Source organism: Varanus komodoensis, unplaced genomic scaffold (genome assembly GCF_004798865.1).
Source record: "Varanus komodoensis strain SLA01 unplaced genomic scaffold, ASM479886v1 scaffold26, whole genome shotgun sequence".
NCBI lineage: Eukaryota > Metazoa > Chordata > Lepidosauria > Squamata > Varanidae > Varanus > Varanus komodoensis.
This window is the reverse complement of record NW_025335684.1, coordinates 9175395-9189818: the sequence shown is the minus strand read 5'-3', so window position 1 is coordinate 9189818 and position 14424 is coordinate 9175395. Positions and strand designations below refer to the sequence as shown.

General features: G+C 44.5%; 1 protein-coding gene across 3 annotated transcripts in view; it reads left to right on the top strand.

Moving 5' to 3' along the window:
* VPS35L (VPS35 endosomal protein sorting factor like) overlaps positions 1–14424 on the top strand; it is an 87867-nt gene that overhangs the window by 15910 nt on the left and 57533 nt on the right. For all 3 annotated transcript variants that reach the window (XM_044433189.1, XM_044433188.1, XM_044433187.1), the window contains exons 3-10: positions 1488–1587; positions 2970–3134; positions 4017–4139; positions 4521–4545; positions 5868–5944; positions 7321–7449; positions 8251–8335; positions 11184–11243. In XM_044433189.1, the coding sequence (XP_044289124.1) occupies positions 1488–1587; positions 2970–3134; positions 4017–4139; positions 4521–4545; positions 5868–5944; positions 7321–7449; positions 8251–8335; positions 11184–11243 (764 nt within the window). The remainder of the gene's footprint in view (positions 1–1487; positions 1588–2969; positions 3135–4016; positions 4140–4520; positions 4546–5867; positions 5945–7320; positions 7450–8250; positions 8336–11183; positions 11244–14424) is intronic.

The window sequence follows — 14424 nt, the reverse complement described above, 5'->3', positions numbered from 1 at the left end:
GTTCATTTGAGCACAGTCCTTGGCATCAACAGAAAGCCATGTCACAGAAGGCAAACTTTTCCTCTCCCCACATTCCTCCTCTGCAAATCAACTCATTCCCACCCTCTTTTATGCCGCCTCCCTGGATCACTGTCCACAGGTTCCTTTCCTCACACGCACCCTTTCCCAGTCCCTCTGCATTTTCTAACCAGCTCTCTGAGCCCAGAGGCATTGGTGGGAAAGCCCGATGGCAGCAGCTAGAGGCCCCGCTTTGTTCTGAAGTGATCCCAGCTACTGCTGAGAAAATGTGTTAATTTAAAACGAGCGATATGGGTCGGGCCCCTTGGCAGGTGCCAACAGAGATGTTGCATCGCACATCCTTGGAATAGCCCACTGATCTGACCCAGCATGGCCGTTCTTGGGATGTTGTTACAGGCTTCTTTGGGGATGCAAAATACATCACTTCTTGGCAATGAGAATTACAGGCAATTGTTTTTATGTCTGACCTGGATCAGGCCACATCAGGAGGCAATGGTCTGAATCCTTCCCACTCCCCAAAATAAGTAAGGTGTAGTTTTGCCCAGGGACCGGCTGCAGAAAGCCTCTCTCTTTGATTCTAAAAGGAGCACTGTCTCATTTATCATGGAAAATCAGGGCTGTGTGTACATGTGATGGACTTCTATACTGACGAATGTATGAGATTCCTTAATCCTGTATGAGTGATTTCCCACATAGGACTTTTGATTGGTATTTAAAATATTTCCTAGCTGATGTTTGTTTTTTTTAAACTTTTCTATCCCATCCCATTGGGGTCTCAGGACGGTCTTACAAAAAAGCAGAATAGAGCACAGCACCCGCATAATTTCTTATACAATACAACCCCACAGTTAAAATCATAGCCAATCCTTAAAATAATGGGAATTTTTTTTAAAAAGTCTTAGCCTGGCACCAAAAAGAATAAAGTGTCAGGTAAACTTCTCTGATAAAAATAAATTCAGTGCAAAATTAGTGGCCAGGTTTTTTCTATTAATCGGCACAAGGAACACACAAGATGATCCTTCCCCCTTATAACTTATATGTTATTTTAAATTTGTGCCCATGCAATTTATTTAGCTGTTCTTAATCATTTTTGAAATGTTATGCATTTTCTCAGGTCTCAGGTATTTCCCGTACAATAAAGATTGATTAACTTCTATACTGTCCATCAACAAAATGTACTCTGGGACCTTCACAGATAATAATTCAGACCATCAAGTATAAAATAAAAGAGATAGGCATTCCTGAACTGTGTCTAATCATATCTCCTAGTCAATTTTATGTTTTAGTGCTGGTTTTTCCTCTCTTCTAGATGCTAGCAACATTTCTACCTGCTTATAGTGAAAAACATGTGGAAAAACTTGAGACAATGCTTTTCTTTCACTGTGGTTTTTTTTCTTTTTCCATGGTGACATGTGTGTCTCTGAAAAATATGTAGGTGCTTGATAAGTTCTTTATACTGTTTTGTTTAGGCATGCAAGACCAAGAAACTATGCCCATGAACTGGAATCCAGCAGGCTGGAAATGGTGTCTGTGGAGTTTGGAGACTATCACCCACTGAAACCCATAACAGTAGGTTTCCTTTGAAATCCTACACAAACGGTCCATAGTCATGTTGGATGATCTGAAAAAAAAAAAAAAAAATGGAAAAGGCATGGTGAGGCGTGGCAGGCATGTCATGAGTGCTGCTGACTGGAGCCAGGGGTCAGACTAGATGGCCTGAGAGGACCCTTCTGACCTCTCTCTCTGTGTTTCTAAGAGCAACTAGTAGAGGCATGGGGCCAGTTTGAGTGTGGCATCACTGCTTCAAAGGCCCTCCTTAGAGATGCCCACAGCTCCATAAGCCATCTAATGCCTGATGAAGGTCTTGCTGTTGAGAGAATGTCTGGGGAAGCTGAACTATACCATTTGCAGTTTACGCCAGGGGATGCTAACATCTGGTTTATATTTTTATATATTTATTTATTTATTTATTAAAACATTTTTATGCCGCCCCATTCGCCAAAGCCTCGGGGCGGCTTACAACAATAAATGAAAACATCATAAATAACTTTTTAAAATATATACATTAAAATAAGATACAAATATACAATATAAAATAAGCTGCCCTGGCCCGATAAAATTCAATAATATTATCATTTAAAATGCTGCTTAAATAAAAAGGTCTTCGCCTGGCGCCGAAAAGCAAATAACTGGCGCCAGGCGGACCTCTCTGGGGAGCGCATTCCATAACTTAGGCGCAACCGCTGAGAAAGCCCTCCTCCCTCCTAACTTCTTTCACGGAGGGCTCCCGGAGAAGGGCCTCTCCCGCCGATCTCAGGGGGCGGCTGGGCATATATGGATGTAAGCGCTCCTTCAGGTAACCTTACAGGCCTCCTCTGACCTGCAGGGTCACCCAACAAGGCTTATGTCATCCAGACCAGAGATCATGGTCTACCAGTAACTCTGGTAAGTTCCTCCTCCCTGCAATAATAATAATAAAATAAATAAATCCAACTTCAAATCCTGATTTATGGAACATTATTATTATTGTGAGCCGCTCTGAGGCTTTGGCGAATGGGGCGGCATAGAAGCCTCCTAAATAAATAAATAATAAATAAGAAGCTGTTAGAATGTAATGTAATTAAATTATGATCTCCTTTTCATTGATGGTATAGACATTAGCTTTCTACTAGCTGGGCATGGATTTTATCGAAAGCCCTGATTTACTGCCAGACTGGTTTAGAATCAGGCTTTGTCTGGTATGCATTTTAGTTCTTCACTTTCCTAAATAAGTAGGCTCAGGCATGCTTAGCTCTGTTGCAGTCTTGAACTTGCTATTGTTTATTACTATTAAATAGATTTTTATATTTCAACCTCTTTCTTCTTCGTAGCTCTACATTTGCAAAGGACTGGGCTACATGTTTCTCAGGCATGTTGCAGTCTCTCTAGCTATTTTTCTGTTGTATGCTCAGGTCACTGAATCGAAGACCAAGAAATTGGGCCGTAAAGGAAGCACTTCCTCCACATCCTCCTCCTCCTCCAGTTCAATGCTGGATCCGCTGAGCAGTGTGTTGGATGGCACGGATCCTTTGTCGATGTTTGCAGCAGCTGCCGAGCCAGTGCTCCCTGCAACTCTGGTGACTGTCGTGACCCCCAAACTTTGGGGTTTTGGGCTGCAAAGGATTTCGATGAGGATGGATCACAGGCAACTTACTTGGGGGTAGTAGGGTTATTCAGGGCCGTCCCAGACAGGAGACACAGCCCTGCCATCAGCTCCTGGCTCAAAGGATGGTTCCCAGGCAGAACCTCTGTCTCCCTGACCTCAGGGAAGTCTCTCGACCGCACAGCCGGACAAGGGCCCTTCCACGGTTGAGGTAGCTCCTTCAGGAAGGGTGGCGCTCTCTGCTCTGCCCATCCCGCCAGCCTGCTTATGGCTTGCACTGGCTCCAGCTACATATTGAGACAAGAGGCTCCCATTGTTCTAGTATGGGGTGGCCAAACTGAGGCTCAAGAGCTACATGTGGCTGTTTAAGTTTATTTTGTGGCTTGCCGCTCACTCCTGCAGGCACCCGTGAGTGCAGCGCCTGCTTGCTGTCCCCTTCCCACCGCCACCCGCAGGCGCCTGCTTCCCGCTTGCCCCATGATACCCCATGGGTGCCCACTCGTGGCTCCCAAACGCCTGGCAGCCACTGTCTGTGGCTCTTCCACCGAGCAAGTCTGGCCATCCCCGTTCCAGGCAGAGAGAATTCTCCAGCAGGGCCCACTTGGAGCTCTCCGTGGTCCTGCTTGCTTCCTTATTCGATTTGCAGTTTGGCCTTGCTCTTGTTACCAACTTCCCCTGTGAGCATCGCGAGACCGGAGACAGGGCCAACAAATTTATCATCCTATTGATTAGATTAGACTGAAATGAAACCGATGATGGCTGGGCTTGCACCCTGCAAGGGTTTGGGAGTGAAATTGCACTAGCTGAACATTTTAGTGATGTGCAAATATTACAATCTCTTCCTTTTTTTCCATAGGAGAATGCCAAAAAGAAACGTGATAAAGAGGAGAGTTTGACTGTAGGGAGTGACTTTGAACCATGGTCAAGCAAACGGGGAGAAATCCTTGCTCGGTACACAACAAATGAAAAGCTTTCAATTGTGAGTGGATGTCTAGTTATTGCTTCAAAAAGATGGATGCAAACAATGCTCAAATGCTCCCAAGACAATTCTAGTGGACAGCCTATAAAAACTTTTAATAATACTACTACTAATAATAATACACCAAGGATCCAGCACACAAAGGAAATGACTACTGGTCTAAAGACCAACGGCACATATCATCTTCAGAAAATGTGTCTGTAGAACTATATAATACTCAATTGGTGGAAGAGCCTGTGACTCCCAAAAGCTTGCACTATGCACTGTGAGTCTTAAGGAGGCCTAACGAATATGTTGTCTTACTGTTACAAAGCTACTGGTGGGAGGGAACAATTAACTATGGACATATTTTTTAATAAAATGGTGTTTGTTGCATTTCAGAATTTATATATGGGATCTGAAAAAGGTAAGCAGACACTCTCCCTTTTCAACTATACAAAGTGTGTTAAAGATAAACCTCAGAATCGTTTTATCTTTTCCTATTTTTATATAAGACACTTTAGGCATCAGTCCAGTGAGGATGTCTGTAATTCTCCAATCTTAGCGGATTGGGGGCATCCTAGGCATGCCAGGAAGAGTGCAGAAGAGAAAGCTGTATTTGCACTCCTTCTTTCCTAGGCTGTCTAAGGGTTCAACCTTGGAGCAGGTGGCAAGGAAGGCAAGAAGCATCTGCCCTGGCCCCAAAGTCCACCTCTGAGCTCACTCTTGGGGCCTTGGGGCAGCTTCTGTGCCAGCTGCAAAGGCACGCAAGGATTCCTTAAAGTCCATGTCCCTGTTCTAGCCTTGGAGCAAGGTCCTGAGGTCAGAGGTTGACTTCCAAAAAGTCCAGTGCCTGTATAGATTCTCTTCAGTGGCCTCAGGGACACTCTTTTACACAGACCACTTGGTTGCGGGGATATTTAAATGGGTCAGGTGCTTCTGGATGAACTCGAGCCCCATAATTTGGTATATGGCTAGTATTAGAGCACTCTCATTATTGTGGGCGGGGGGGTGGGAATGGAAGAACTGGACAGTTTTGCATTTATTTTCCAAATTAGGAGACTTAACAGAACATCTCAACACTGATATTTGACATGTAAACAATATACAACACCCCAAATACTGCATGACCCCCATTTCTGCTGGTTCAGTTACCGCGTTTTCAGTTAACTGTGATTGACCTTGGCCCAGAAGAGAAGTCATAAATTGTGGAAGGAAATCTGAAAGTGCTTCCTGTGAGCAAAAATCCTTGATTTAACAGGGCAAGGAAAACAATGTATGCCGGGGTAAGAATGAATGAAATGTATATAGCTTGCATCCATTCTGAGTATATAGCTTGTTTGGGTTTATTCTGTGGCTTGCTGCCCACTGTTTGGTGCCCAGGGCCACCTGCTTGTCGCTCTCAGACATCTGACATTTACCGAATGTGGCTCTTCTGTTGAGCAAGGCTGGCCACCCCTGGGCGTTCGCTGTTTTCCATGGTTTCAGGCATCTGCTGGGGAGCTTAGAACAGCTCTCTGCAGATACAGGGGCCCTGCTCTACTAGGAAAAATTAATGGGAGGAAATAAGTCCTTAAAGTTGAACCATGAGCTATGATTTTTTTAAAGTCCCTTTTAAAGACATCTCTTGGGCATTATGAGTACATCATTTACATGAATCCAAACTTAATTATTGTTTTTCTTCAAAAACTGCATGGACGGGGTGGTTCTGACCTGGCTCAAGGCATTTACACATATAATTACCTGCAGGAAAAGCATCAACGCCAGGATCAGCAGTTTCTGAGAAGGTGCGGACCAGGCTGGAAGAGTTAGATGATCTTGAAGAGGTGGGCAAAACTTTGTGAGGGAGACATTTATCCCTTACCTTTCTATCAAGTATTCAAGACAATTTTAATTTAAAAATTGTAAGATAAAAATCAGTAAAATATTACTAATTACACTATTACAATAAAAATACTGACATAAAATATCAGTAAAATAACCACAGTTTTAAGACTAAAAGAGCAGGAGGGAGATAGAAAAATTAAGGTCGGTAACCAAAAAAATGTGCTGAAATAAAATTGCCTTCACTTCAGTGACTGCAATCAGTGGACAGACAGGCCTCCTTGGAGAAGGCTGCTCAGATTCCTGGGTGAGACAGCTAGAAAGAACTCACCTGCGGTATTTCTGAAAGTGGGTGGGGAATGGGACGGTGTCATGCAGGACCATGTGATTGAAGGAGATTCTTAATATATTTTGGTCCCTGGCAGTTCACGTCTTCAAAGATCAAAATGTCTTCATCCTGACAGCTTGATGCATCACCTCTCATGTCTGCAAAATGCATGAGTTGAAGGAGATTCCCACACAGATTAACCCTGTTAGCTCACTGCACTAATTTAGCCCTTCCCATCCTGTTGCTCTCCAGATGTTCTGAGTGCAACCCCTACCAGCTCCTGTTCAGCATCACCAACGGTCTGAAGGGAAAGATAGTGCTAAAGCATTGATAAACGTTCTGTCAACAGAGATGTTCCCAAGTAAAGTGAATGGTTTGTACTGAATGCGAGGGTTGAACGATATGACACCAGAATTATTATTTTTTAATTTTAAGTATATTTATGCCCCTCCTGAGCCAGAAGTCTTCCCAGAGTGCCTTTTGCATAATCAGTTAATTGAGACGGCAGCCTTACAATCAAAACGACAACACACTAGGAAAAACAAGTGGGGAGAGAAGTGGGCAGAAAGTTGCCTTTGACTCTGTTTATTTCCCTAATGACGTTTTTCTTGAGTGCCCTTTATTAATGAAAACTAAACAAAACCTTATGATAGTTCAGTACTAGAAATCTTGTAAAGCAAAGTGTGATAAGACATCTAATGGGATATTACTATTCACACAGTCTGTGTTCTGGCGAACACTGTCTCTTGAGAAGCAAGGCATTTGATGCATCGATCCTGTAAATTGTGCTGGGAAACAAATTAAGAGATTCTGCCCAGGATAAAACAGGCAGCTCCATTTGTGATCTTTGGGCACAAAGGATGCTGGCTGGACTTCTTCAAAGGCCACCCAAGTGTATTTCAACTCCCAATGAATTTCAATTATAGTTATGTAATCTACCAGTTGGCAACTCTGCGCATTCCAGCTCTTTTCGAAAGTGTGGAGGAAGCTTTTGAAAAGGAAACTGGCTTGTCCTGTTTGTTAATAACGTACTGCTTGTGCCCTTTTCAGGGGTCGCAAAAAGAGCTACTAAATTTGACTCAGCAAGACTACACTAATCGTATTGAAGAACTCAACCAGTCTTTGAAGGATGCATGGGCCTCGGATCAAAAAGTAAAAGCTCTAAAGATTGTCATTCAGGTTAGCATTACAGTATTCTGTACATATAATAATTGAGGTTATAACTTTTTGGAGAAGTGTGTGTTTCAGGATGCTCCAGGTGGCTTGGTTGGTTGGTTGGGTGGGTGGGTGAGAGTGGGGGTGAGGGACTTCAGCTCCCCTTCAGCGATCCCACCATCTGCTTGATACCTTGCCCTTCCCCCTGGGGCCCAGCCTCCACCCCGATGGAGGAAGCTGAGCAAATAGAGGCTGCTGTGTTTTCTCCCTACTTGGTGAAGGCAGGTTATGAAATAAGAGTGCAGTTTAAGGGCTGGCCAAGATAATAATGAATATGTAAAAGACCGACAGTAGAACTCAAATAGATTTTACATTGTTACCAAATGTGTACAAAATCTGTACTTCAGAGGTTTTGGTTTCCAAATGTCATGTGCCAGGTTAATTTGAATGTACTTCTGTACAAAAGTACGTATTTTGCACAGACAGAATTAGATTATTGAGAAGTGTTCTAAGTTTAGCTTTCTTCAGCCACGCTAGTTGCTGGTGCACAACAATTTTGGTAGAACAGCCTTCCCCAACCTTGCGCCATCGAGATGTGTTTGGACTGCAACACCCAGAGTTCCCAGTCAGTGGCCCTGCTGGATGGACATTCTGGGAGTTGTGGTCCGAATGCCTCTGAAGGCCACCAGAGGCCTAAAAGGATATGCTACAGACCCTTGCTACGTAATAAGCAGTTCAAGCTATCCTTTAATAATTTTGCATAGTGGGCGGTGTATCCAATCACCCTGTAATTGATCTGTCTTCTCTTTTTCTCTCTTCCCCTAGTGTTCTAAACTTCTTTCAGACACAAGTGTGATTCAGTTTTATCCAAGTAAATTCGTCTTGATAACAGATATACTTGACACCTTTGGTAAGCACCGAGCTATTAAACACAATTCTTCCTTACTGAGCAGTGGTTGCTGTTGAATAAGGAAGCCAAGACAAATCAGAGTGGAAAGTCCTCCTAAGCAGGAACAAAAGATCTCTCTTTCACGTCTCCACCACTTCCAGTCCCTAAGAAGACGGACCTTTCTCAAGCCCTTACAGAAAGAAAATCAGAGCGTAGATGTTGTCAGAATTCCCTAGCAGAGCGATTCCGTGGTGGTGGAAAGGAGATTCCATGGCATGGGTACTGCCACTTCCCAAACCCGTCTTGCTCACCCTGTCCAGATATTTAGATACTTTGCAGATATTTTGTAGATAGTGTTTTGAAGATCTTCGAGTCGATTTAATATATAGCATATAGAAAAAAGCATCCCTGTTTCTCTCCAAACCAAAGTGGGGGCAGGAGACTTCAGCTAAGGAATAAAAAAGAATGGGAAAAGGAAGAGTTGTACATGAATTATGATCAGACTTGATTCACTATTTTTTACACAGTTGTGATACTGACAGCACTCTGCTTCGGGGAGTTCAGAGCACTCCACTTCCATTACTTTGGTAATTCTTACAACAGTCCTGTAAAGGAGATCAGTGTTATGATTCCCCATATTGCAGTTAGAGAGTTAAAGCTGACCAGTAAGTAGTTTATGTCAGGCTACCTGTGGAGGTCATAGAAGAGGGCATAAGAGAACTTGGATTACAACTCAGTTTTCCTAGTCACTACACTAGGTGTATAAATTACTTCTAAATTCAAATGGATATGTTTTTAAAATATAATCCTCAGCATTTCCCACTGCTCCCCATCCAGGTAAGGATAAATGTGTCCACTCTATTTCAACTATTTTGTATAAATATTTATGGACGTAAATGTTACATACTGATACCTTCCCATGTATCATTTCATTCAGTGGTGTGAAAGTGATTATTTTACAGCACTGAAGCTCAACAGAAAGTTGTGTTTTCTGCAGTGCCTTCTGTGAGACGCTTCTGGTTGTGGGGTTTTTTCCTTCTACTTTTCCATATTATGTTTCCCTTTTAAAGATCTCAATTTCCCGCAAGTTGCTTACACCAGTCAAATACCTTTGGTAGATCAAGAGAGCACCAAATGTTCTTTTCTGGGCAGAGTAATGTGACCTGCCCACAGAGCCGAGTGAATTCAAGCCAAAAGCAAACATTGTCATCACCTACAGAGCCCGCTTGTGCTCCCTGCCTTGGGGCCGCCATTCCTCCTTGACATGGATTGTGCCCCCGCATAGCCACAGGGCTGTAGGTGTGCCACAGACCCGGTCATTAGTGCACTGGCTGCGGTGGATAGAACTGGTCTGTGCCGAAAGCTTGAACTGACCTAGAGCAGAACACCACGGACTTCTGCATGGGAATCTTTGGGAAACAATTCTGCGTATGCGAAAGGACTGGATGAAGATCCGTCCCTTGGTGCCCTTTGAGTATGTCAGACTATGGGTGCTGTTATCCTCTGCCAGCATGGCCGCAGTCACAGTGCCTGGGGCTGATGGGGCTTATAGTCAAGTACAGCTGGGAAGTCAGGAACTGAACTTGGGGCATTTTGCATGCAAGGCACGGACTCTCCCCCACCAGGTTCTTGCGTGATGTAGCTCCGAAAGGTGCCCTAGGTAGGCTGGGACAGTGGAGACAGCCACACACAGGATCCAGTTTTGTTGTTGTCCATTTTTTGCGAAATAGAACAGACTGAGAGGCTCCTTTTTAATAGCAGTTTGCTCTCCTAATGCCTTCTTCACAAAATAAATACATAAATAAAAGTGTAGGTGAAACGGAACCTTTGCTCAATTTCAAACTCTGGTCCTCTTATTTAGAAGAATCTACTTAAAGCTAAATGACTCTTGGCTCATATTCATGTTCCCTTTTAGTTTGCGTTCAATAAAATCCTGGAGTTAAGTAATTTTCAAAAGCCAGTATCAAGTAAGAGAATGTCATCTGAAAGAAAATGCTACAGATGTCTCCATGAGGGGGCAGTGTTATATCATTGGAAAAAGTACATTGTTCATAGTGATTAGAATTAGAGGAGGCACTACATACGAATGCTTCATTGAGTTAGATTTCTAGCCCATGCTATACTGAACGCAATTTCTCAAAAATCAGCATTAGTTCTGCAGGAATGTCTAGGATAGAGAATCTAGTTACTGAAACATCCAAGGAAGCTGATTTCTGACATGTCTCGTTCTATTACTATTTCTTACCTCCATATCCTACAACCACAGAATCAGAATAATGGAGTTGGAAAGGGGCAGAGGGTCCAACCCTCTGCTTAGTACAGAACTCCAAGTCAGACCATCCCTCTGGTGTTGGCAGTGTTGGTGCTAGGAAGACCTCGGTGGGGAGAGTGTTCCGCAATCAAGGAAGGTGCTCTCCCTTGCTGCCTGCCTGCCTTTCCTCAGGGTGACATGCATGGATGAGGGTTTTACTGCTTTGTCTTCTCAGCAGCTCCGTGAGAGGGAAAGCAAGGTGGGAGCTGCCCTGCCCACATGTCGCGTGCTAAGCCACCGTGGGAATCAGCCTCAGCACGCTGGTCATTCATTGACCGACTGGTGGTAGACCTGACAGACGATCACACTTGGAATGGCTTGTTCTCCCTTTGGTCTTCCAGGTGGTATCCCAGAATCCTCCTTGGCAGAACCCATCTTTGCTTCCACTCCATGATCTGATGGCTATCCTTTTTCATTTGCCACTGGCAGTACAGTTCTCATTTGAGCTTAATTCTGAAGCTCAGACCTAGCCCAGATTTAGTTCTGACATCTACGTTTTCTATCTAGCTATATATAACTAAAACCCTATTTTGATTTGTCATTATTGCTGTTATGCAGGAAAGCTTGTCTATGAAAGAATCCTTTCCATGTGCACTGACAATCGCAACACTTTACCAGGTAAGGTTGGTTCCCCCCTCCCCATGGTATTGGCACATCCACATTTAGCCTGCAATCACGGACATATTTGCTGGAAAGGAATTCCTGTTGAACTCAATTGAACTTAGAAGTTCTTGCAGGATCATGCTTTTATCTGTGAAATTGTTGAAGATTATATAACACTAGCATTTCTGTTATGTACTGCTGTAAGATTGGCTCGGGGTTTGTTGTCAAGCATTAAGAGAGAGCACATGCAAATGTTATCTGACAGATGAAAATGCTTCAAAGAAAAAAAGCTAAATCAACTTTGTTAATGAAGAAGAAAGTGAAACACAGTTGCTAGAATTACCGGAACTTTAACATTCCTTGAGAATTGCTGTGCTGAATTTTACAATTCAAGTGTAGGTCCTCATATATTGGAGCTAATGGTAGAAATTTAATTTCATTGGGTCACGATTGCATGCCTCCCTTTTAAACTAGTTTCTTGAACTACTGCTTCTGCTCTTTTCCCTGCCATTTTCAAGACTGCTATTTCTTTCTACAAAATGGTACGTGTAAGGTTTGAATGTTTTAGAGCAGGTTGCTTTTAGAAAGAAAAGCCTTTTGAGATTAACTGGGGAACTCTGGCAGAATAGCTCCACAGGTGAAGATTCTCTTTCAGCTTAAAGGCTAAAATCCATGTTGGAAAAACTCTTGGGGCTGCATTCCCATGGTGGATGGGGCCAAAGGTAAAAGGATGGGGCCCAAAATCCCAGTACATTTTAGCTTGAAGCTCTTGCAGCAACTTAGGCATAGTAGAGGGCATTTCAACCATTTAGAACAGGGAAAATCTGGCACAAAATCTGGGGAACCACCAAATTATCAGTGGTTGGAGGAAGGGGTGTGCCTGGAGAGTGGAATATGGCAATTTGGGGGACCCAGATTGAATGTTAGATTAGGACATTAAACCTGAAGTTCTTCACCCTGAGGCAGGGAAACCGGGCTGAGACAGACCCAAGGTCTGATTTAGTTATGAGAGAGATTCTTATGTCGTTTAAGTATGTAAAGATATAGCTCTGGAGGCAGAACAAATGTAATTCTAGCCAACCATGTTATCCTTGTATTCCTGTTCTTTTGAGAAGCACAGGTGAATGTACATCCCTAACTAATGATGGAATGAGAGGTTCCAGCTCTGTGTAAACATGCACCTTTTCCCTGCGCAGAGCTCTGCTTTGAGCAGCTGTGTGTGAAACAAGAACATGCTCATTGGTATTTTGTGCTCATTCTTTCCATTCCAATAAAGTAAAAACTTCTGATTTAGCACCAGAGTTCCCCCTGCCTGCAGCAAACCAGGCTGCAGTGGAAGCTGGTGCTCACTGAATCGTTCCTAAATGTGGAAGGAACGGGAGATAATTGCAGCGGTTTGGAAGGGATGCACTTCTGATAATGAAACCGATGCTTCATGATAAAAATGTGTCAAGGAGGCTAGTCTTGTTTCTAAAATATGGTTGGTGCTTGAAAAGGTATTTTAATACTACATGTCTCTGCAGTTAACCCAGAAAATCTGTTCATTTGTTGTCTGCCTTTTTCTCTTAAGCAACTGGGTTAGCATCCTAGAAGTATCAATTTACATGCCTAATCTGACTGTTTTTCTTGCATTTCCTCAAACAGCTGCACTAACTGTGTTGTCCTTAACCGACTTGGCTGTTAGGGCATGCTTGAACTACAGACTCTGGGTCCCCATAGCGCACTGTTATGTAAAAGTCCTCAAGTAGCTTGCGGGGTGAGATGTTGCCAAACGGGAGAGAATTGCATTCTCTCTCTCTCTCAAATTTCTGCACAGGCTTGGCATTTTCTAAGCAGAGAACAGCACGACAGCAGAATAATAAATGGCTGTCTCCACTTCCGTTCCATTGAGCCAAAGCCTCTGTTGCTTCTACTCTTTCTGTGACTGAAAACTCTTCAGAATGCAGCGAGGGAGCCTCTGCCGCCGCCGCCACTGCCCTGCCCCATGCCATCAATCCACTTCCTTCTACTTCGCATTGCAATGAGAAAAAAACGGGCCTCTTCCAACACAAGAAAAATATTGTCACAAAGGAAGCATCTTGGTCTGAGGCATCTGATAGCCCCAAAGTGGGTCAACCAGAATGTTGTGGGAAAAGCAGAGTGAGCAATTGCTTGTGAAAAATGGTTGGTGCGCTGCGGGAGTGCACAGGATGTGGCCTGATGCCAGGTGAAGCTATTTGTCTGTTTATTCCAGGGATGCACAATTTTGGGGGCCTCGAGAGCCACCTGTGGTGCTGGCTTGGGGGCTGGGGGCCACACGCCCTTGTGCGCTGGCCCTCCGGCACATGCACACACAGGGAGACACATCCCAGAAAGCCTAGTCCAGATGGCTCTCTCTTTGCAGCTGGCAGTTGTGGGAAAAGACAGGAAAAGAAAAATATCAGAATGGTTGGGATGGGGATGGAGAATGCAGGCAGGGGTGTCAGGAGCAAGTCACACATTCAGGGCGACAGATTGTTCCTTGGCAAAAGCACTTCATTCACCGGAGGACTTTCAGTGAGTGCAGCCAGCACAGAGTGAGTCTTTGAGCATTTACGGAGCATTTTGTTGAACCCAGTCTAGCAACTGCTTCTGGGAACCCTGCCCCTGGGAGGCCCCTTCTGGAGGCAGGCCAGCCCCTTCTCTGAACACTGCCCTTCTCTCCCGGCACCGTGTGGGATCAAGGGTCACAGTCTTGGCTGCTTCCTGGAACTCTTGCCTGACAGCCCCCCACCCCCGGCAGTTGTTGCTCCTGGCTGTGCACCCAAACATTTGGAAAGGGTGTCCTTGAGATAAGCCCCTCTGGGAGGCCCCACCCTTCCTCTTCCTCACTGAATGAGTCCCAATCTGCCTGCCCTTGGAAAACGCTCCAAGAACAGCCACCGCTTTCATCCCCAGCAGCGGGGAAATCAGGGTGTGAAATCGTACGCAGATGCGTCCTCCTGGGAGGGCACCGCAGAGGCTTTGGGGAGCTGCGGGCGCATGCGCCTGGCCCATTCCTTGCATTGTCCGGGCAGTGGCTTGCCAGGGTTTCAGGTGGTGACGGCGACGGCGGTGTGCGCGCATTCCCAGCTCTGCTACATATTTAACTGCAGATTCCAGGCGTCAAAGCGCAGGACCTCTCCCTGTGGAATGTGCCTGCCCTGCATGCAGTTTGTATCCTTAAGTGATTCCTATG